This window comes from Microcebus murinus, chromosome 10 (genome assembly GCF_040939455.1).
Source record: "Microcebus murinus isolate Inina chromosome 10, M.murinus_Inina_mat1.0, whole genome shotgun sequence".
NCBI lineage: Eukaryota > Metazoa > Chordata > Mammalia > Primates > Cheirogaleidae > Microcebus > Microcebus murinus.
In genome coordinates this window covers 72,753,137-72,777,747 of record NC_134113.1, presented here as the reverse complement: position 1 = coordinate 72,777,747, position 24,611 = coordinate 72,753,137, and the positions used below count along the sequence as shown (strand labels likewise).

General features: G+C 38.6%; 1 protein-coding gene and 1 pseudogene across 2 annotated transcripts in view; one reads left to right on the top strand and one right to left on the bottom strand.

Moving 5' to 3' along the window:
• PKP2 (plakophilin 2) overlaps positions 1-24,611 on the bottom strand; it is a 91,850-nt gene that overhangs the window by 44,787 nt on the left and 22,452 nt on the right. For both annotated transcript variants that reach the window (XM_076007488.1, XM_012789236.3), the window contains exons 5-6: positions 8,991-9,198; positions 1,005-1,182 (exon numbers count right to left, since the gene is read on the bottom strand). In XM_076007488.1, the coding sequence (XP_075863603.1) occupies positions 1,005-1,182; positions 8,991-9,198 (386 nt within the window). The remainder of the gene's footprint in view (positions 1-1,004; positions 1,183-8,990; positions 9,199-24,611) is intronic.
• Positions 16,364-16,684, top strand: LOC142873291 (small ribosomal subunit protein mS33 pseudogene; annotated as a pseudogene).

The window sequence follows — 24,611 nt, the reverse complement described above, 5'->3', positions numbered from 1 at the left end:
TTTCAAGAATTTGGTCTTTTACCTTTAGAGAATTTCCGACTACCAAAATAGTCCGACAAGGCCCAGTTCACTTGGCACCTCTTGTCTAGTGCCTTCTGATCTCACTCAGATGGCATGAATAGCCCTTTGTTCTGCATTTCCGCAGTGCTGCACTTGTGCCTCTGACATCCTGGTTCTCAAACTTCAGTGTCCATCAGAATCACCTCCATGGCTTGTTAAAACTAGATTGCTAGGCCCTACCCTTAGAATTTCTGATTCAGCAGGTCTGGGCCTGGGACCTGAGAATTCTAACAAGTTCCAGGTGATGCTGACGCCGCTGGTCTAGTGGCCACGCTTTGAGAACCACTGCTCTCACCTGTTTCTTGTAGCTGTGTTCCAGTTTGTTTGCTCACGTGTATCCCTTGCTAGATTAAATATTCCTTAAATCACGCCTGTAATCCTAGCACTCTGGGAGGCCAAGGCGGGCGCATTGCTTGAGGTTAGGAGTTTGAAACCAGCCTGAGCAAGAGTGAGACCCTGTCTCTACTATAAATAGAAAGAAATTAATTGGCCAACTGATATATACAGAAAAAATAGCCGGGCATGGTGGTGCATGCCTGTAGTCCCAGTTACTTGGGAGGCTGAGGCAGAAAGATTGCTTGAGCCCAGGAGTTTGAGGTTGCTGTGAGCTAGGCTGACGCCACGGCATTCACTCTAGTCTGGACAACAATGCAAGACTCTGTCTCAAAAAATATATATATATTCCTTAAGGATTTTCTTGTTTATCTTTCTCTGTACAACCCTCAATAGCTAACACGATGCTTTACACTGTGTGATTAAGTGTGGAGATAAAATAAACACCTTATTGTAATAAATTCTTTCAGTTACCATCCAAACAGAGCTCCTCAAAAAAATGAACCATGCAGCTAGAGAAAGGATCCAAATACAGAATATATCCTGCTTTATTCTGGGCTGCATAATTTTGATGACATCTTCTACCTGGGCGAAGTATAGGGTGGCGTTACCTTAGGCATCCGGTGACGTTGTAGAATATATCAAAATCGAGCAAACCATTTGCTTTGGGGTAATCTCCTTCAGGCCAACCCGAGTAGGGGATGATGATATTCTCATTCAGGGTAAGCAAGGCTTCTGTGATCATGAGATTCTTGAGTTTGTCGTTAGAGGACAAATTCCACAACAAACCTAGAAAAGCACAGAGTTACCATGAAAACAGTGCAGGGTGGGGTCAAAACGATGGCTAAAATGTCCATTTTAGGCCATCACCTCCACAACTACAACTAGTTATAAAAAAGGGAGGGATGGTGGAGATGGCTCCTTTATCAACTGAAAGAACCTACCTGGAGCTCATTAGATGGCAGTGCAGGCTGGTCCATAAAAGTGGTAAATATATAGCTTATGCTACAAAATCGTGCAGGCTTATGTGAATCAGGAATGTCAACGAAAGCCAGAAATACTTTAACATTTATGGCTGTTTCTCTCAAAAAGCCCTTCCACAAAGCTGACCACGCTGGGATAATAAACTCTGGGTTTACCAACAGGAAGCCTTGCAATGGTCCTATTGTAACTAAGACATCAGCATTTTACAAGTCATATTTTTTTCTCCTCTAGAAATATCTTCTCCCCCACCTTTTCCCTCACTACCTGGAATTTTCAGCTGACATTTTTTTTCCTCCCAATAACAGCAGAAAGGGCCAGCAGGAAAGCCTTTGCTAGGTCTGTCACCAGGAGGCGGATCAACATCACCCATTAATGTTTATTGAGTCCTACCCAAAGACAGAGCTTACGCCCTCCAGCCAGTTCTTGTTTTATAGCTTGGCAGTGAAGGCCAGACAAAAGTATTTTATCTATCTGCCAACTTGCATGATCTAAGTACTAATCTAAGACGAGTACCACGTTTACTCATTTCATTTTCCCTTTCCTCTTGAAGTTCCTTACATTAAAGAGAAAGACCACATAAGCCAATGTGGAAGAAATCAAGATAATGGCATACTGTACTCTCCAGGACATTTGTGACACAGAGAGTGAAGCTGGGCACTGAAGGGAAAACAGGAAGTGGCATATACATTCAGTATTTGTTTTTCCTTCAATTACTTCTGATTCAGTGGAAGAAAGGCCATATAGAGTTCCTCAAAAAATGAACTATCGCTTGCTATTCCAGTGACTCCCAGCAGGTATGAAGTCACCTTGCCATCTTTCCTACCTCAGTGAGTTACCCTAACTCACTATCACCCAGCACATGGGAAAACAGGACAGACAGAAAAAAGGGATGACTCTTCCCTTTCTACCCTTTCCTCCCCACTGCCAGGTGGATAATTCCCACTTCTGAAACTGACTGCGTTGTCTGTACAAAGGAAAGAGGACACGTAGATACACAGGGAAGTCTACTTTATGAAAAAAGCAAACATGGCGGTCTTGGTGGAACTATGTGGTGATTATTATTATCTCTTCTGATTTTAATGACTGAAATAGTAGTCTGTACTGTTAGAGCTTGGTAATTATTCAATCATGTTTATGTTTCGCCCAATCAATTAGAACACGTCAGGCCTAAAGCAGTCTTCTGGGCTTCAATGGTTTGCTTTGGCTGTGTGTAAGTAGCTTATTTCTGAAACAGTAACCAGTCTCTACTGCAGTGTACACATAGCTTCCATTATATAGAGTGACACTGGGTCTGGTATCTTGTGAGGACTAGATTTCTGGCTTATGGGGAGGTCTTTTCCTGATCAAACTAGCATGTGGGGTTAGTCATGAGCAGCCTCCCTTAGCTATGGGTTTTGCAACACAATGACTTCATTCCTCCCACTTCTGAAGAGGCCCTGGAAGCCGGACAGAGAGAATAAAACTCAGAAGGTGGTTGAAAACAATTTAAAGGCAGGTCTGAGGTTGAGTTGTGTGGTTATTAAGCTACAAAAGAAAGTTAGAAAGAAAAGCTTCCTGAGTTCTAAATAAGCAAACAAATTAACAGTCTCTGCCTTCCAGAAGCTTAAAAATGTGAAGCATAATGATGTTTCCTCTTTTTAAAAAGGACCACACAGGGCACTCAAAGGAAAAGTACACCTTACAATAAAAACCAGAGAGGATTAATTTGAACAAAGGGAGTGGAATTTTTTCTGTGAACAACCAATATCCTTTAGAGCTTGGCATGCTATATTATTTCTGCATAAGTATATGGTTGGGGTAGTTTTACCATAATTTTTGAATTTTTTAATGTAGGATATTATATAGAAATGTCATGCCTGTTAAACTTCTGGGTGGCAAGGATCTGAGAAAAAAACTAAAATGTTCAATAGAGATTTGGGATTATATATGGTATATATACATACACCCTCACATACTTATATAAAATCAGTAGTAACCAACTATAAATTGGGAAAATGTGTACAATAATATGAGACAAAGGGTTAATATTCTTAATATAGAGTTCTTATACATCATTAAAAAAATGAAACATCAGTAGAAAAATTGGGAAAGTACTTAATACAAAACCAAAAGATATTAGGGGCTAAAAGGTACATAGGAATGCATGTTCTCTAGTAACTTAGAAACACAAACTTAAACAGCTGGATATAAGTTTCGGTGACTATAGGAAGCAAAACCAGAACCAACAAGTGAAAATTACAAGGAAGGAGATTTTGGCTCACTGAAAGGATAAACTTCTAAGACAGCTTTGAAGAAAACTGAGACTTAACTTGTAAGATCCAGCTCTATCACTGAAGCGAATAAAAATTAGCTTATCCTTTATCAAAATGTTGACAGGGGGTTTTATCCTAAAATCAGAGCGTTAGACTAGATGAGCAGTTTCCAAATGAGCCCAGTGACAAATTAGAGTCACACAGTCTTGGGCCACACCTGAAATTTACTGAGCCAGAATCTTAGGTTGGATTCCAGGAATTTATATTTTAAAAAATGATTCCAATTTCTGACATCAGGAAACCAAGGGACTAGATGACTCTGAATAGATGTCTCTTTCAATGATCAGATTTCTACATTCCCTAAATATTAGGTTTTCATTTCTCACCTTTAACTTTTTTAGTCAATTTATTCATAGTACCTAAATACCTATTATTATAGTTCTTTGTTGCAGCTGGTCTGCCTGTAATTGTCTACCATGAGGCTCTCATTCTAGCCGAAACGAGAGGGAACTGGGTTCTGTTAAGGCAGGGGCCTCCAACCTATGGTGAATTGTATAATTATTTCATTATATATTACGATGTGATAATAATAGAAATAAAGTGCACAATAAAAGTAATGTGCTTGAATCATCCCCCAAACCATCCCCCACCTCACCTCCCACCCCTGCCCCCGTGGAAAAATTGTCTTCCATGAAAACAGTCCCTGGTGCAAAAAAAGTTTGGGACCACTGCGTAAAGGGATATAATTTGAATAATTATCAATTCTTACAGAAATAATGATAACTACATTGTCTAGAAATATGTTGCCAAATGTGATGCTTGCAAAAAACAGCTAACTAGTAAAGGGGTCTTAGCTATTAAAACCCACATTTAATAATATTGCCCTTTAGAACAGGAAACATGGTCGTTTAACTAAATCTGCATTAACACATAGGTAGCAAAAGTTACAAATTTTATGACTAAAGAAATCCCTATCTTCAGTGAAAAAGAATGAGGAGGGGAAGGAAAAAATGACGGCAATGACAAATACAACAAGGACAACAAGACAGAGAACTGGTTCTTTTTAACCTTGTTTTTCAAAGCCATCACAGAGCAGGAGGAATATGTTTTTACAACTTCCTTCCACGGATATAGTCGCTCTTTCACCTAAATTTTGCAGATCTTACTTAGAATATCAGATTACCGAGAAGGTTATTTATTCCAAGTTATATATAAACCCAGAATATCTTGTTACACATTATGAATGCAAAATAAAATAATATACAATTGCTCAAAGAAGATGCATAATGAATATTTTATAGTAAAATACTTTAAATATTTTATTAAAACGCAGCAATCCAATTAAGTGTTTCCATAAAATATGCAGAGGTCAATATGCATTTTAAACAAATTTCACTGACAATCACCCCATGACTCTTATGCAATCTGCCTAGGAGGGACAAGAACCCCTGCTTCTTTCTTATAATGACCAGTTTTAACCCAAGGCATAGCCCTGCTCACTCCAGCAAATGCTAACCATTCAGTGACCTTGAAGAAGAACTTCTGAGACTAGGATGTGCCGTTCTCATTTCAATTAAAGTGACACTACCACACTCACTTGGTAAAAGAGAGAGAACAATTTCATCGGGGAAAGTCTTTGATCCTGAAGTCCTTTCATTGGAAGAGGGAAGAGCTTCCCTTTTAGGCTGGTACTGAAAATCCCAGAACGCTCAGTGAGTTTACATTCTTTCCCAGTGAACAAAGTTCTGATGCTGCACTTCTTACTTATACATAGAAACAGAAGGTTCATTTTTTTATGTTTTGGCCAGAAATATCAGGGTTTTATCTTAAAACATACCTGATTCTCTTATTTGTGTGTAATCTAGATAATCTCAGGATGCAAGGCTCTTTTTTACATTCGGTTAGACATCTGCAGTTGTTGAGAAACTTACATGAACACCACAGTTGGTACTGCAATTAAATATACAGGCAGCACATGAATAGCAACCTAATATTAATGGATGTAAAAGTAATTTAGAGGACTGGGCACAGTAGCTAATGCCTATAATCCTAGCACTCTGGGAGGCCAAGGTGGGAGGATTGCTTGAGGTCAGGAGAAAAATTAGTTGGGTGTGGTGGTGTGCACCTGTAGTCCCAGCTATTTGGGAGGCTGAGGCAGGAGTTTGAGGTTGCTGTGAACTAGGCTGATGCCATGGCACTCTAGCCCAGGTAACAGAGCGAGACTCCGTCTCAAATTTTAAAAAAGTAGTTTAGAGAAGCCCCTTCCTTCAAAACTCTGCTGATGGGAAAGAGGAAGACAGCATTGGAAATGCTATATTCAGAGAAGTGAAGCTGAGTCAGCTATTGAAGAATGAGCAGGTTCACCAAGCAGTCTAGATGTGGAAAAGGATCCCAGTCCAAAATAATAGCAGAGACAAAGATACCAAGACAGAAAATAGACATGGGGCAAACTGGCAGGTCTTCAGGATTTCAGAAACCTGGGCTAGAAGGGTATGAGGAGACTCTGCTGTCAGTGGTCATCGGGCTCACATCATAACGTCTTTGTGTGGGACACTACAGGGTACAGACTTCATCTTACAGGTAACAGGGAGCATACTGAGACGGTATTTATTATAAAGAAATCACTAGAAGCAGAGCAGAGGACTGGCAATGTGCCATGCTGAATCACAGAGGCCAGGCAAGGGCTACTACTGCAGGAGTGAGCAGAGCACAGAGATAAAGATGGCTTGAATCAAGGCAGAGGCAAGGAGAGAGAGAGGAAGGGTCAAAAACAGAGTGAGGCAGAGCTTTCTGGTCAGACTCCCAAAGACAAGCCCCTTCCCAAAGATGTACACAGATGAGTCACCATGTGCCCCAACAGGAGTGGGTGGGAGGATATAGCAAAACACCCAGATAAAACCGGGTTCCAACCTGGGCTTTGTTCTTTACTGGCAGTGTGACCTTGGACAATTTACTTGCCCCTGCGAGCCTCACACTGATTACATATAAATCGTCAATTATGTTCCCACTCCTCATGGAGTTGTCAGGAGAAACAGATATGAAAAACAGAAGGCCCTAGCTTAGTGACTGACACATAGTAGGGCTCCAAAAAAGTCTAAGAAATAGACCAATAAGAACAGATTCACATATATGCTTACTTGCTTTGTGTTTCTAAGCAAAGATATAAATATGTCTATATTAGATCAACAATTTAAACCTCTGAAACCCAGAAAGCACTTATTTAGTTCTTCTATTAGCAGAGCCAAAGGGAGTAATTTAGAAGGATTTGTATCACGTGTTCAAGTGTCAGTTCAGTTTAGTTGGCATGTAATGAACACCCTGCAGTAGGGATGTTTGGCTTGCACTAGAAATCCTGGGTATTATACAATCAACTTCCATTTATCAGCTCTATAGATTATCTAATGATGCCCAGATGGTTTCTATGGCATTAATCTCACAGAATGTTCCCGGACTTTGGTCTCCTGTTGCCTATGCAAGAGAAGGGACAGCGTGGCTCAATGGATCATTCCCTTGACACCCTCCCACACACAGTCTCCCAAGCTTTCTAACCACCATGCACCCAACTCTAACCATTCTAATTTCCACATCTCCTCTAAAGGACCAGCAGCTTCTCTCTGCCTCTCTGCTTGTTAGTGATGCTCACTTTGCCAGGAATAACTTTCATTGTTTCTTTCAAAACACCAATCCCACGCCATCCCTCTTTTAAGGCCCACTGCAAAATATACCTCCTTCATGAAGTCTTTTCTGGCTGTAAAACAAGACAATCTGTTTCTCTCTTGTGGTTCATTACTACCTCTTAATGAAGAAAATGTTAGGTTTAGCCCTTTATTTTAATGCCAAGCATCACATAATCTTTCACGTTTTTAGTAGATGGAAGAACAAAATCCACACCCCTCCTATGTTGTGATTCTCAGTGCCTGACACCTGAAAGTTGCTCTGCAAAAGTTGGTTGAATGAATGCTCAACTCTCAATTTTTGCAGGTATTCTAATATAAGTCAAGTATATGAAAGGAAATCTCTCATGGGACATGACAGCATGCTGGCAGAAGGGTAGCATGACACAACCCTTCATATAGTTTCATTAAATTAAAATGTATCCAAATATAAAATGTGGTATTTTAAGGTATAAATGGGTAGAGATGATATGACAAAATTTTTATAGAAAAAATGAAAACTATCGTATAACAAAGTAAGGAAGGCAGAAATGCAAGGTACATTCAATTCAAAACAATACTCTTTTTAAAGTATTTACCAGAAAACAGTCAACTATTATTATTATTAAAAAAAAACTTTCATATGCAATATTGGAAAAGTGCTACCTTCTCTGAGCCTTGGTTTCCTTATCCATAAAATTCCGATTTAATATCCTATAGTACCCAGAAACCTAAGATTTTTGTGATAATTTAATAATGTATGTACATCACCTGAGACATTGACAATATTTAATAAAAGCTTCTTCTTAATTGCACTTGTAATGCTTCCTGCACCCTTTGTCTTGCATCCAGAGGACATGAGCAGAGAGCTGACAGTAATGAAGGGAGGGTTTCTCCTCTACCTCAATACTATGCGCTACTCATTTAAACAAAACTAGTCCCCTTTCTTCACGCTTTGAGGACATACTACTAAAACTGTTGTTTTAATTCTACCTGTTTATTTCATCTTTCCAGTTCATTGGGCAGAGAAGATATATTTGTTCAAATCAGTATTTGAACAGAAACATGAAGTAGAGAACTAAAAATATATATCCAGCCACTCTTTTTTCTCTTTTTGGGGAGGGCTATTGAGGGGCAGGTAGGTGGTACTGAGTGGAATCCAGGTAGTGAAAATGTTAAGAAAAATAGTTTCTGATATTTTAACTAATTTGACCAAATTGATCCTCTACATTGGGAAACTAACTATTTGACTCTCCATTTCACTTTCTTTGCATAGATCTGCCAAGCTGACTGTTGAGTAAATAATAAAAAGAACTGGGTGAGGCTCTTTGGACACCTGGCATGATATTGAAACCTCACATGTTCTCAAACTACAAAGCGGGCTGTTAGTGAATTTATGTAGAATTTGCATGCAGTTAGTCTTGTCAAGAAGTTGTTTTAAAGACATTTAGTCAAAGGTGCATAGAGTTTCTTGTTAAAAAATATTAAGCAAAAGCCTCAGAATATTCTCCTGTTTGAAAAAGGAACTCAAACATGGCTCAAATCTGGGGTCTAAGCCAGCAGCAGATAACAATGTTCTTTTAAAGCCATCTCTTGGTTAACAATGAGCCCATCAATCATTCCTCCCAGGAAACTTAAGAAGAGCAGATGACATAACATCTGGCTGGGGTGCACCAGGGTACGCCCTCTGACGTTCTGTATGCACTACCTGTTATTTGTTTCTTAGTCTCCAAGTCTCTGGTTTGCTTCAGCACCTGGAGCAGCCGAGGGACCCCATTTAGTTCAGCCACCTCCAACTTGTTGTCATTGTCTTCAAACACCAAATTTCTCAAGGCCCCACACACGGACCGCTGAACATCTTCATTCTGGACTTTTAGGAGCTGCAGAAGCTTGGGGATGCCACGAAGCTGATTCACCTAGGGAAGACGTAGATGCACATTTCAGATATCTATTAATTCTGATGTGGCATCAGGACATTCAACATAATAAGAACAGATGAAGTTCACCGTGCTAATTATAACTCTTCTCAGTCAACAACTATGTGTGACACAACTGAGACTCATGGTGTAGAATATACCCCTGCTATAAGGCAGTAGTTGTCATCAAGAAACATACAATAAATTTGGGAAGACTGAAACCTATGAAATAATTGAAGGGGAAAATTAAGTGATAAAGGTGCCAGCTAAGTGGCGAGAGTTAAGTGATAAAAGCCTGGAGCACAATAAAGAGAGAGCTGGGAATCTGGGGAGTAAGCAAAGTGGGAGAGCCCCACTTTCTTGGGAGAACCCCAAGTTATTTAATACATAAGTTTTTTTTTCTAGGACAAAACTTTATAGTCAATATAAAATAAATATTATAGAAATCACCTTCATCAATACTAGAAATAAAAATTCATTTACCATGGCAACCTCAGTAGCAATGCAAACTAATCATAGATGAGACAGGCGGATTATTTGAGCTCAGGAGCTCGAGACCAGCCTGAGCAAGAGCAAGACCCCATCTGTATTAAAAAAATAGAAAGAAATTAGCTGGACAGCTAAAAACATATAGAAAAAATTAGCCGGGCATGATGGCACATGCCTGTAGTCCCAGCTACTCAGGTGGCTGAGGCAGGAGGATTGCTTGAGCCCACGAGTCTGCGGTTGCTGTGAGCTAGGCTGACGCCACGGCACTCACTCTAGCCTGGGCAACAGAGTGAGACTTTGTCTCAAAAAAAAAAAAATCATAAATGAGGCTATTTTTATAATCAATTGCTTTGAGTATTTAAATAGATCTATGTAAATTATGCATCTTAGTTTAAGTAAATAATGTAATTTTGCAATATTTTTTTTTGAGATAGAGTCTCGCTCTGTCACCCAGGCTAGAGTGCAGTGGCATCATCGTAGCTCACTGCAACCTCAAACTCCTGGGCTCAAGTAATCCTCTTGCCTCAGCTTCCCAAGTAGATGGGACTATAGGCACACACCACCATGCCCCGCTAATTTTTTCTTATTTTTAGTAGATACAGGGTCGCACTCTTGCTACAGGCACACGCCACCATTCTTGGCTAATTTTTCTATTTTTAGTAGAGACAGCGTCTCACTCTTGCTCAGGCTGGTCTTAAAGTCCTGAGCTCAAGAAATCCTCCCACCTTGGACTCCCAGAGTGCTAGGATTACAGATGTGAGTCACCTCGCCCAGCCAATTTTGTACCTTTTAATGTGCTATTTAAAAAATATTTCTTCTATTCAAATGTGCAAGAAAGAACATGCTATCAGACAAATGGCAGAATTAGGAATGGGGGAAAAAAACAGACGGTTTAGATTCTAAAACTTATGGTTATGTAAGAAGAGGCCAAATAATGCCAATCTGTTTTAGGCTGCAAATGTGAACTCAGTAAATTAAGAGGTAGACACAGGGTTGGGGAAATGAAATCTTAAGTTGTGAACTGAGGGATTTCCTTGCATTTGCATGTGATTTTGGAATTTTGAAGCTGGCAAGAACTTTTGAGAAAGATCTCAGTTATTTTCACCATCTTAATGCAGACATTTTGAGGAAACAGCTTTTCATGGGTGGGCAGGAGCTTCCCTCTCAGGTGAAGTCCCTCAGTCATGAAGGACTCCCTAATGGGCAGCAGCATATGCGACAGCTGCACACCCGGCCCCCAGGACACCGTGCACATTTTCTATGTATTAAGCTCAGCTTCTCTTTCACAGACAGACAAGTGGAATTGAGAACAGAGACTTCCAACCCTAAATCTTTCCTTTGTTAGAACTGGGGAGAAGACTAGCAAGGGAGGAATAAAAGTCAAGGTTGTAAAGTTGGCCAACTAATATATATATATAGAAAAAATTAGCCAGGTGCGGTGGCTCATGCCTGTAGTCCCAGCTACTCGGGAGGCTGAGGCAGCAGGATTGCTCGAGGTCAGGAGTTCGAAACCAGCCTGAGCAAGAGCGAGACCCCCGTCTCTACTATAAATAGAAAGAAATTAATTGGCCAATTAATATATATATAGAAAAAATTAGCCAGGCATGGTGGTGCATGCCTGTAGTCCCAGCTACTCGGGAGGCTGAGGCAGCAGGATTGCTTGAACCCAGGAGATTGAGGTTGGTGTGAGCTAGGCTGACGCCAGGGCACTCACTCTAGCCTGGGCAACAAAGCAAGACTCTGTCTCAAAAAAAAAAAAAAAAAAAAGGTTGTAAAATTACAGGTTGTAATTTTAAATTTTTTTTTTTTTTTTTTTTGAGACAGAGTCTCGCTTTGTTGCCCAGGCTAGAGTGAGTGCCATGGCGTCAGCCTAGCTCACAGCAACCTCAAACTCCTGGGCTCGAGTGATCCTTCTGCCTCAGCCTCCCGGGTAGCTGGGACTACAGGCATGCGCCACCATGCCCGGCTAATTTTTATATATATATCAGTTGGCCAATTAATTTCTTTCTATTTTATAGTAGAGACGGGGTCTCGCTCTTGCTCAGGCTGGTTTCGAACTCCTGACCTTGAGCAATCCGCCCGCCTCGGCCTCCCAAGAGCTAGGATTACAGGCGTGAGCCACAGCGCCCGGCCTAAATTTTTTAAAAATTTAATTAAAAAAATTTTTTTTTAAAAAAGGTTGTAAAATAAATAAAAATAATAACCATAACAACAACCCATAATAATAATAACAAAGCAAAAATAAGCACTCTTCCTCCCCCTACTTCTGTCATTAAGAAGTGCCAGCACAGGGTTAAGAGTTTTACATACATTATCGAATAGCTTGCAAGAACCTTAGGGATAAAATACTCTTTTGATAACGTTAAGGCTTCACTGGTAGCACTGAGGAGTGAAGCTTCCATATACTGGCTCCCTTCTGAGGAGACACTTGCAGAACAAGAGACAGATGGCAGACTGGCCACAGCAATTTTGTTGGACTATGTCTAAAGCCATTTGAATGTACTTGTATGACAACAGCAATGATAAAGATTTCTTAGCTATCGATTAAATGTGGTTCAACAGATCATCTATTCCCATTAAAGGTTGAGTATCCCTACTCTGAAAATCTGAAGTCTGAAATGCTCTAAAATCCAAAATTTTTTGAGTGCTAACATGATGCTCCTAGGGAGCATTTCAGATTTTCAGATTGAGCAAGCTCAACCAGTATAATGCAAATATTCCAAAATCTGAAAAAAGTCCAAAATCTGGAAAAACCTGAAATTCAAAACACTTTTGGACCCAAGCATTGCAGATAAGGAATATTCAAACTGTATTAACCTTCCTTAAAAGCAAAAAACCACCACAGTTATGTTAAAACAACCAGTCACTCATGTTTCCCTAATTCCTTCAATTTTTATTTCATACTTAGGTTTCAAGGTGCTTAAATTCATACTTTATAAACTTCATGAATTCCCGCTAGACCAAATCTTCATACTAGCAGTAAACACATCAGATGCAAAAAGAGAATTCAATTTGTCCTGGGGTACTTTGGCAGCTCTAGAAATATTTTATTCACTTAATTTCTAATATAATTTATGAGTTGTCTCGTTCAGAATCTGATGTGAAATGGCTCAGTGGTCATACTGCATTTTGAGCTGCAATGATAGGATTAGCGTGAAGTGGCATGAGGAAGCCTTCCTGGCTCTGCCTGGCTCTTCTACCCTGTGTCCCTTTTATCCCCTTGGCTTTCAGCACTTGCTGCAGCCCGGAAACAGGGAACTGCAGACACACCAGTTCCAGATAAAGGCTGAAATCTGGCTACAGCTCTCCTTACTCTATAACTTGACTCCCTAGTGTCTGGCACTTGTCCTAAATTTAAGAATAGGCTTTAGTTACTTCTATCCATTCTATCAAGCAAATGGCTAAAAATCCTGTTCCATGTAAGAAATTGAAAGCACTCTTACTTGCATTTAACTAGAAGATGGTAAGTGATGAATCCTGTATACATTAGGACCAATATGAAATGTGCTGCTCCTGTCCTTTAAAATCCAGGAAAGCAGTTGGGACCAGAGAGGTCTGATGGGTTTCCCAATTATACTGAATCCTCACCAGATTTTTCCCCACTTAGGGGAAAGGAAAAAAAAAAAAAAGACTAATATGACTATCTCAGAACTTCAAAAAAGCTTTCATTTGAGATGGTTTCTAAATATACGCAAGGGCAGAATCACATGTTAGAATTCTTTCTCTCTGGCTTTATTATGATTCTCTTCCCTGCTAACTATAAACCAAGGAAATGATGAGGATTTCTGGTTGCAAATAAGCACAGGGAACAAACTGACTCTGATGATGCAAAAGCTCTCTCATGCCACAGAGCCTTTGCTCTCACTCCCTCCCCTGTCTGGAAGGTTCTGCCTCTCTTCTGACAAAGCCTTTATGCATCCTGTGTGATCCAGCTCAAATGTCAACTCCTCTGTGAAATGTCACTCCCTTTCTCTCCTTTCCCTCCCATTAGAATTAATCACTCCCTGTAAATTGGCATAACCTTTCAGGAAGGCAAGTGGCACTATGTGTCAAAACTTTTAAAATATTCACTTCTAATAACCTTTCTTAGGAAACAATTTGGAATGCAGACACAGACAAACATATAAAAATAGTAACTATCATGTATAATAGTGAAAAATAAGAAACCATAAATATCCAACAAGGGGGAAAAATTCGTGGATGGTTAATTGTCACATATCCACACATTAAGGTATCCATGGAAGAGGCAGAGCAGTGTTTGAATGCATAGACATTCTATTAGTCATGCAGTTCCCTCATCAGTCGAATGGGAATTATTGTCTAATATTAGCAATTACATGCCAGGCATATAGTAGTTACTCAACACACATGGTAGCTACTATTATCACCATTAACATGTTACCATTAAGCTGAAATTGACAAAACATTGTCAACGTTATGAGAAAATTCTTATGATTTGTTTTTGGAATAGTGGAATGAAATATCTATGCATTTCTACTCATAAACACAGCCATAAAGAGAATGAGGTTAGGGGATTTGGGAGAAGTAGTAAAGGTCTGAGTCATGAATAGGACCTGTCATTTTCTATATTTTTAGATAACAAGCCTATATTTCCTCATGCTTTTAAAAATGCAAACAAAAAAAATACCCACAAACCTGAATATTCAATTTGATTGCACATATGTCAATGTATGCATTAAAAAATAGAGAACAGGCAGAGCACAGTGGCTCACACCTGTAATCCTAGCACTCTGGGTGGGAGGCTAGGGCAGGAGGATTGCTTGAGCTCAAAGGTTCGAGACAAGCCTGAGCAAGAGCCAGACCCTGTCTCTATTAAAAAAAAAATACAAGGAAATTAGCCAGGCAAATAAAAAAGTAGAAAAAATTAGCCGGGCATGGTGGTGCATGTCTGTAGTCCCAGCTACTTGGGAGGCTGAGGAAAGAGGATAGTTTGAACTTAGGAGTTTGAGGTTTCTGTGAACTAGGCTAACACCACGGCACTCTAGCCCAGGCAACAGAGACTCCGTCTCAAAAAAAAAAAACAAAAAAACAAAAAAAACAAAAAACAACAATAAGAAAAAAAAAAAAACATTAAAGAACAATGCCAAGTATGCTGGCTTACAACTATAATCCCAGCACTTTGGGAGGCTGAGGTGAGAGGGTTGCTTGCTTGAGACCAGGAGTTCAAGACCAGCCTGGGCAACACAGTGAGACCCCATCTCTAAAAATAAAAAAAATTAGCTGGGTACAGTGGCATGCACCTGTAGTCCCAGCTACAAAGGAGGTTGAGGCAGGAGGATCACCGGACCAGGAGTTCAAGGCTGCAGTGAGCTATGACTGCACCACTGAACTCCAGTTTGGGCAACAGAGCAAAACCCCCGTTTCTTTTAAAAAAATAAAATTAGAGAACACCACCAAAATGCTGCAATGGCGGGATCATGAATTATGGGCACATTTTCTTTTTGTTTCTTAATTTCTCAAATTTCTTATAATGAACTTAGTTTGTTTTTTAGAGATGGGGTCTTGCGATGTTGCCCAGGCTGGATTCAAACTCCTAGGCTCAAGTGATTCTCTCGCCTTAGCCTCCTGAGTAGCTGGGACCACACCACACCCAGTTTGAATGAGTTTTATAATGAGATTCTGCAAGACATCTATTTATGGCACTCATTACTTTGGTGACGAGATACGAAGCAGACTCAGAAATGAGACCATTTTAAGAAGGGTCTTAAAGACCAAATTAAGGAACTTGTCTTTTATCCTGCAGGCAAGAGAGGCAGTAATTGAAAAGTTCTCCCTGGGGGCTGTATTAGGAATGGATAAGAGTGGAGTCAGGGATATTAATCAGGGGACAGCGGTATTAACAGATGAAGGTGACAGGACCCAGATAGTGGCACTGAGTACAAAGGGGAAGACGTGGGTAGATTCAAGATACTTTTAGGAATAGCATTAATAGGACTTGAAGACTGAGTGAATATGAGAGATAAGAAAAAAAGAAAGTTCAAAGACTGTTCGAGTTTTGGCATCAAACTACCTGGGTGAACTACCATTTGCTGACAGAGGGAATAATACGCTCTGAGTTATTACCTTGGGGCAGGCGGTGTACAATTATCTGATTGCATTCTTACAACTCTTTGCAGTAGGACTACCATTTCCACTTTATAGGTAAGAAAGCGGAGGCTGAGAGAGGTAAAATATCTTGCCCAAGGGCACTCATATAATTAGGGTGCTCAGATTCAAACTCAGCTCCAAGTGACTTTTGAGTCTGTGCTCAAACCACCAGTGTCCTGCCTCCCAACTCAGCAGGAAGAACAAGCTTAGAAGAAAGGTTGGAGAGTAGAGAATAAAAGAAGACAATGTGTTTGTTTTTCGATAAGCTGATGTTAAGCTCAGTGGAGACATCCAGGAAATTGACGGGCATGTGGTTTGGAACCCAGGGGGGAGGTGTGGGCTGGAGATTGTGAGTCATCAGTATCTAGATCATAAAGCAAACCAGGGGAGTAGATGAGGCAGGTCAGGAGACAGTATCACATAAGAAAAGTCCTGGAGAAAGCGTCCAAGGAATGTGAATGTTTAAGGGACAGGTAGAGGGGACAAGGGCGTGTGCAGAAGGTGCAGAAGGTCAGGGTGCAGGTGCAGAAGGTCAGGTCCAGGACTCTTTCTCTTTGCTGTTCAGGAAATGTCTTCACTTTCAGAATATGTCTTGTGCATGTCTCGTCTGAGTGCCCGGCTATTTGGTGAAGTTGCCAGGTCTACTGATTCCAAGTCCTTGAAAGTGGTGAAACTGTTTAGTGAACGGCCTTTGGCCAAGAGGAAGGAGACTTACGACTGGTATCCAAATCACAACGCTTATTTTGCACTCATGGGAATGCTCAGATTTCTTGGCCTCTATAGAGATGAGCATCAGGATTTTAGGGATGAGCAAACTCATCTAAAGAAGGTTCGTGGAAAGGGGAAACCAAGGAAAGGAGAAGGGAAAAGAGCAGCAAAAAAGAAATAATGTTGGCCCATCGAGAAAGAAAATTTCTTCCTCAGTGACAGGCAGAAGAAATCGTATTTATCATCTTTTGACATGTTGGAAGAATGTAGTCTTCCTAAGTGAAGGTTATTTGGAAGAATACATCATCTGCATATTGACGTCTAACCCAGTTAAATTGTGACTGATTTCTTGAACACATTTTAATGCAAAATTATTTTGGCCTTGGCTTTATAATCTGAGGTTTACCTAATTCTCTAATGAAATGAAAACGTTAAAAAAAAAAAAAGGGGGGGGACAGATAGAGGATAAATTGTTCACAGAGAAAACTTGGAGGAGCCGTAGAGATGGACAAAGAACCAGGAGACTGTGGGCAAAGAGAAGAAAGTGTTTAAAAAAAATAGAGGGATCAACAGTGTCAAACACTAAGAGTTCTAATCAAATAAAATGAGAACTGAAAATTTGCCACTGGCTTTATGATTTAAAGTTTCGATCTTCATGTGTAAATTATAATTGTCTTTCATATGTAATTCAAAACATGTAATTCAAAAACTATAACACCATGCTTAATATAAGTGGAATTTTGTGAATGTTCTTGGGTTACAATATAATTCTTATATTCTCTATGAAGCATATCTGTCTTTAGCTTTGTATATAATTTTCATGTTTCATTATCCTCAAAACCAGTCTTTGTCTAACTTATCTCTGAATAAAAGTCGGCAAGCACAGCTTCATTTCTATGTATAAGCAAAATGATATTTGTAATCAAATTAGTAATTTAAGATGTAGTGGAAATCTAGCCCAACTCGGGTAACAAAAGAAAGATTCAAGTAATTCCATATTACAAAATGGAAAGTGCACATAATAACACCAAGTTTTTGAAAACTGGGAATAAAAATAAGATTTCAACTTTTATCTCATTAGCTCTAAAGGTCCAATTTTTAGCCCAGTTCACTTCACCTATATGTACAAAAAGAAGGTTCATTATTAGCAAATATCTTTTAAAAATCCTTACTTATTCTTCCCAGGGAACAAACATGGGGAAAGGATCAGGGAAAAATACTCAGTAATTATATAACTTTTGAAACCAAAAGCAATCTAGATGAGGGGGTAGGTCTTTCAAAGCAACACTTCCAATACAGATGCCATGAAGAAAAATATTGACAAATTTGACTCTGTAAGAATTTTTAAATCCTTCAAGATGAAAGACACCATAAGCAAAGTTAAAGAACAACAGCAAAAATAAAGCAGGTGAAAAATATTTGCCACACACTTAACAATGGATTAATATGCATAATAGGTAAAAAAATTCCTATAAATCATTAAGAATTAGACACACATCTTAGTAGAAAAAATACACAATGGATAAAAAAATGACAATTAACTGATGAAATACAAGGTCAAAAAATAAATCAAAAGGTGCTCAACTTCATGATTAATTGAAGAAATAGAAGTGAAAAAAAAGCAGTACAAGCTCTTTTGTTTGACCTCTACTTAACTGATCTGTAGGGTTAACCAACCCCTTTCTCTTTTTTTTTTTTTTTTGAGACAGAGTCTCACTTTGTTGCCCAGGCTAGAGTGAGTGCCATGGCGTCAGCCTGGCTCACAGCAACCTCAATCTCCGGGGCTCAGCGATCCTACTGCCTCAGCCTCCCGAGTAGCTGGGACTACAGGCATGCGCCACCATGCCCGGCTAATTTTTTGTATATATATTTTTAGTTGGTCAATTAATTTATTTCTATTTTTGGTAGAGACGGGGTCTCGCTCAGGCTGGTTTCGAACTCCTGACCTTGAGCAATCCGCCCGCCTCGGCCTCCCAAAGTGCTAGGATTACAGGCGTGAGCCACCACGCCCGGCCCCTTTCTCTTTATCCTCTGTGAAACCTACTTGATTCCCAGAGCACTGTTAAAGCTGGTAGGTTAGTCTATGTGGGTCTCTGAACCCCTATTTCTACTAGTTGAGTTACATGTTTACCAACAGTAACTTAGGTTGGTTTCCCAATGCATTTATGTCAACTGCATTTGCTGTTATAATTATGTAATGTATTTACCTATTCTGCAAATGGATAAAATATCAGTATGGAAAGAGTTTGTATTTCTCTAGAAATTAATCTGAAAGCTTTGGAAAAAACTAGATAAAGGTGAAAAGCTTAAAAACACTCTGTACTTAGTTGTGGATGAAAATAATGTAAGAGACTAAGGAAAATGTAAAATCTAGAATCATTTAATCCAATTAGTGCCATTACATTCTCATTCTACTTTAAATAAACTAAAATGGCAGATGATATATAATGCGCATAGTTTATGCATGAAAGACAATGAAAAACTTTATAAAAGTGTGTATATGTGTATTTACATAATTTTTAAAAAGATTTTTCTCTGTAACTGTTTGATTAAACTAAACAACTAATGGCCTTGATTTCAAAATATAAGAAAATTTCTACTATTATGAGATGCCATTTTTTGCTTATCAGAAAAATAAAAACAAAAAACAAAAGAATAATATCTTGTGGTAGTAATGGTACATAGAAATGGGCACTTTGATATTAGCAGTGTAAATTTGAACAATTTGGGGGAGGATTTATCAGGAAGTTATTTATTAAAATTAAAAAAGACTCAATAGTAATAAGTAGTTAACTTGCCTACTGCCTGAAACAATTAAAAAACTGAACAAAACATACAATGGTTTCAAGAACTGGATATGAGTAAATGATGGATAGTGATCCCTCAGAGATAGAACAAGCAAGGTGAGTCCTCCTACGACCTCAGATCACTGACTCGAGAGAGTTCCCAGGCTACAGGGCAGAGAGAGAAAATCTAAGTGGAATTCAACAGTCAGAGTTGAGGACACAGAGCTCAGAGAGACCAAAGGGGCCAGTGTCTGCAAAAAAGAGTACCAAAGAGAAGAGCTGCATAGAAAGAGAACACCTGAGATCTGTAGAGGGTCTCTCTAGTATTCAGTAGAGTATTAATTAGTGCATGTGTGTAAGGAAACTGCCTGAGGCCCAGGAAATAACCGTCCAAAAGGATTTAAGACAACAGCTCCTCATGTTCACATAGGTCCAGGAATAGTTACAATTCTCACCAGTCAGTCTGAAGAGCCAGAAAAAGCTCAAAATTCATAGTTCATTAGGGTAGAGTTCTCAGAAGTATCTTGCTTTAAAAAATAGATACTGACAGGCGCCGTGGCTCATGCCTGTAATCCTAGCACTCTGGGAGGCCCAGGTGGCAGGATCGCTCAAGGGCAGGAGTTTGAAACCAGCCTGAGCAAGAGTGAGACCCCGTCTCTACTAAAAATAGAAAGAAATTAATTGGTCAACTAAAAATATATAGAAAAAATATTAGCCAGGCATAGTGGCGCATGCCTGTAGTCCCAGGTACTCGGGAGGCTGAGGCAGAAGAATTGCTTAAACCCAGGAGTTTGAGGCTATTGGGAGCTAGGCTGACGCCATGGCACTCTAGCCTGGGCAACAGAGACTCTGTCTCAAAAAAATAAATAAATAAATAAATAAAAAGTAGGCACTAACTAACTCTAGAATACTTGATGTTCTGATCCCACCTAACAAATTTTCAAAGTAGGATTTGAAAACATCAAACTGTTTCCAAGTAACTCAACTGCATCCCAGAACAAAGCACAATATTAACACAAACATATCATGCTGTATCACACATGATATCATATCATGTTGTATGATATTCAGCATACAAGATAAAATTCACAATGCCTAGGATCCAATAAAAACTGCCAAAGAAGAAGAAAAATATCACCCATGATGTGGAGAAACACCAATCAATCACAAACTACCCAGAATAGACACAGATATTAGAATTAGTAGACGAGGACATTAAGGCAGCAATTTTAACTGTCTTCCATATGTTCAAAAATCTTGAGCAAAAATGGAACATGTTAAGTAGAAACACAGAAGATATATACAAAAAATACTCCAATCTAACTTTTAATGATGAAAACTATAATGTATGAAATTAAAAAATACACTGAATGAGACTGATATATTAAACATTGCTGAAGAAAAGATTACCCTCATCCCTAAACCATACAAAGACACTACAGAAAAAGAAAATCATAGATTATATCTTTTATAAATATAGGTGCAAAATTTCTTAACAAAATTTTGCAAATGTAATTTAAAAATAAAAATGTTATGGTACATCATAATCAAGTGAGGTTTATCCCAGGAACAATATTTTAAAATCAATCGAGGTTATTTACCATAATAGCAAAATTAAAATAAAAAACTACAGAAATATTTCAGTGCATAAAAAGCAAGTGACAAAATCCACATCCATTCCTGATTTTTTTAAAAAACTCCATTAAATTAAAAGTAGAAGGGAAATTCTTCAACTTGATATGATCATTATAAAAAACCTATAGGTAGCACCATATTTAAAGGCGAAAGAAAGACTAAATACTTTCTCCTTAAGATCAGGAACAGGATAACATGCCCACCCTCACCACTTCTTTTCAAGATTGAAGGGGAGGTGCTAGTCAGTACAAAAAGAAAAAGAAAAAGAAAAAGATACATAAGGCATCCAGATTTGGAAGGAAGAAACCAAATGTCTTTATTTACAGATGGCATGATCTTTTGTGCAGAAAATCTAATGGAATCTTCAAAAATGCTACTAGAGCTAATAAGTGAATTTAGTAATATCTTAGGATGCAAGATCAATATATAAAAATCAATTGTCTTTCTAAATACTTGTGATGAACAATTAAAAATTGAAAGTAAAAAGTACCATTTATAAAAGCATCTAGAAACATAAACAGGGATAAATCTGACAAAAGACATAAAAAACCTCAAGAGTAAAAACTACAAATACTGCTGAGAGAAATTAAAGACCACCTAAATAAATGGTGAACTATACCATGGTCATGGGTCAGAAGATTTGACATTGTTAAGGTGTCAACTCTCTCTATATTGACTTATAGATTCAATGCAATCTCACTCAAACATCCTAGCAGTCTCTCTCTCATTTTTTCTTTTTTTAGAAATTGATGGGCTAATTCTAAAATTCAAATGTAACTGCAAAAGTCATAGAAGAGCCAAAACACTTTGAAAAAGAATAAAATAGAAGAACTAATATTACCTACTTTCAGGACTTATTATAAAACTATAGTAATCAAGACAGTGTGTTATTTTCATAAAAATAGACAAACAGATCAATGGAACAGAATAAACAGTCCTGAAATAGACTCACACATACACAATCAATTCCTTTTCAACAAAGGTACAAAGACAATTGAGTAGTGAAAGTAAAGTCTATTTAACAAATGGAACCTGAACAATGGAATTTACATATACAAAAAAAGGAAACTTCAGTCCACATCTCATAATATATAAAAAATTAACCCCAAATGGACCATAGACCAACTACAACACTTATAAAACTTCTAGAAGAAAATATAGGAGATTATCTTCTAACTCTGGAATTGGGAAAGATTTCTTGGATACACCATGAAAAACATGATTCATAAAGATAAAAAGTAAAAAATTAAGACTTCATTAAAATGAAAAACTATTAAGAGAATAAAAAGAAAAAGCACAAGTGGAAGAAAATATTTCCAAATCATATGTGTGAAAAAGGGTTTGAACCCAGAATATATAAAGAACTTTCACAATTCAATAATAAAAAATGAAATGAAAAATGGGCAAAAGAATTGAACACACATTTTACCAAAGACAACAAATACATGGCAAGTAAGCACATAAAAAGATGTTCAACTTTCATAAGTCACTGAGGAAATGCAAATTAAAACAACAATGAAATATCACTACAAACTTATAGGCTAAAATTAAAGCTGATCATATCAAGTATTAAGATGTGGAGGGGGATGGGTGCGGTGGCTCACACCTGTAATCCTAGCACTCTGGGAGGCTGAGGTGGGAGGATCACTCAAGGGCAGGAGTTCGAGACCAGCCTGAGCAAGAGCAAGACCCCGTCTCTACTAAAAATAGAAAGAAATTAATTGGCCAACTAAAAATATATAGAAAACAAAAAAAAATTAGCCAGGCATGGTGGTGCATGCCAGTAGTCCCAGCTACTCAGGAGGCTGAGGCAGAAGGATTGCTTGAGCCCACGAGTTTGAGGTTGCTGTGAGCTAGGCTGACACCACAGCACTCTAGCCTGGGCAACAGAGAGAGACACTGTCTCAAAAAAAAAAAATAAATAAATAAAAAGATGTGGAGGGACTGGAACTCTCATAAATTGCTGGTGGGGATGTAAAATGGCATAGCTAATGCATAAAATGATTTGGCAGTTTCTTAAGAAAACAAATGTACACCTACCATATCATCCAGTTATTCCATGCCTAGGTATTTACCCAAAAGAAATGAAAGTATATGTCTACACAAAGACTTGTACACAAATGTTCACTTGCTTTATTTGTAAGAGCCGAAACTTTTGATACACACAATATGGATGAATCTCAAAAGAGTTAAGCTGAGTAAAAGAGACAGACAAAAAAAGCATACATACTATATGATTCCACATACATAAAATTCTAGAAAATTCAGCAGAGTGTGATGGCTCACACATGCGATCTCAGCACTTTAGGAGGTCAAGCAGGAGAATTGCTTGATGCCAGGAGTTTGAGAACAGCCTAGACCCCATCTCTACAAATAATAAAAAGCTAGCTGGGTATGGCAGTGTGTGCCTGTAGTCCCAGCTGCTCCGGCTGTGGCAGGAGGATCGCCTGAGCCCAGGAGTTCAAGGCTGCAGTGCGCTATGATCTGCGCACCAGCCTGCACAGCAGAGCAACACTTTGTCTCTGAAAAAAGAAAATCTAGAAAATTCAACGTAATACACAGTGAAAGAAAGCAGATCACTGGTGGTGCTGGGAGGATGAAAGTAGACTGGGGACAGGTGTATATATACAGATTACCAAGGGGCACAAGAAAACTTTGAGTAATGGATCTGCTCGTTATCTTGACGATTTTGCAATGTCAAAACATATGTTAAAACTGTCATATTTTCCCTCAATAAAGCTGTTAAAAACTGAACCAACAAGCTGGTACATTTAGATATCAGAAATCTAATCTAATCTAATCTCATTTTAAAGAATGAGATAGGGCTAATATATATTAACCCTTTGCACTCGGATGTCGAGTGTGACTCGACACGGCTAGCATCAGTAGCAGCTGGTATGTTGAGGCACACTCGACACATAGTTCATCACGGGGTGGGGGGGAGGGCATGGGGGGGGTGGTGGTATATTTTTGTCTATTTTCCCAGTATCTTTTCTTGTTTTCATTAGCATGAAAGGACAAGTAAAATGTAAATTCAGAGATGGTACACTAACTTCCAGGGGTAGATTATTATCCACTAACTTAGAGCAACGTTTAGATGGAAAGCTCCATATAATCACACCTCACCCCAACAAAAAACACAAAGATTGTGTTGTTTGTTCTAACAGAAAAATCAAAGGAGGAAGAAGAGAGACAATTTATATTCGGGAAACATGTGAATGTAAACCAGGTCTTCATGTGGGTGACTGTTTCAAAAAATATCACACCATGAAAAATTATAGAGATTAAAATTACTCTTTGAATGTATCAATAATTTGAAATATAAAAAAATCCAAATAAATAAGTTTGTATGAAAAGAATCTCCAGTTTTTTATTCTACTGCCACGCTTTGTAAAATCTGGGGTATTTAAAAAATTAAATCCTGAGTCGAATAAAGGAATCGAGAGAAAAGCAAGCGAGTGCAAAGGGTTAAAGATTTCCAAGATACAATGTTAAAAAATAAAATACTATAAGCAATATACTACCATTTGTGATTTTGTTTTAAACAAAAAAGGACACTCAACCAACTCTTCAATAATTACTTCTATGTGCATGCAGAAAGATACCCCAAAAGTGACTGCAGGGGAGGGAGAGAGGGAAGGTATAGGCTAGAGTGTAGGGTGGGACAGACTTACTTTTCACTGAACA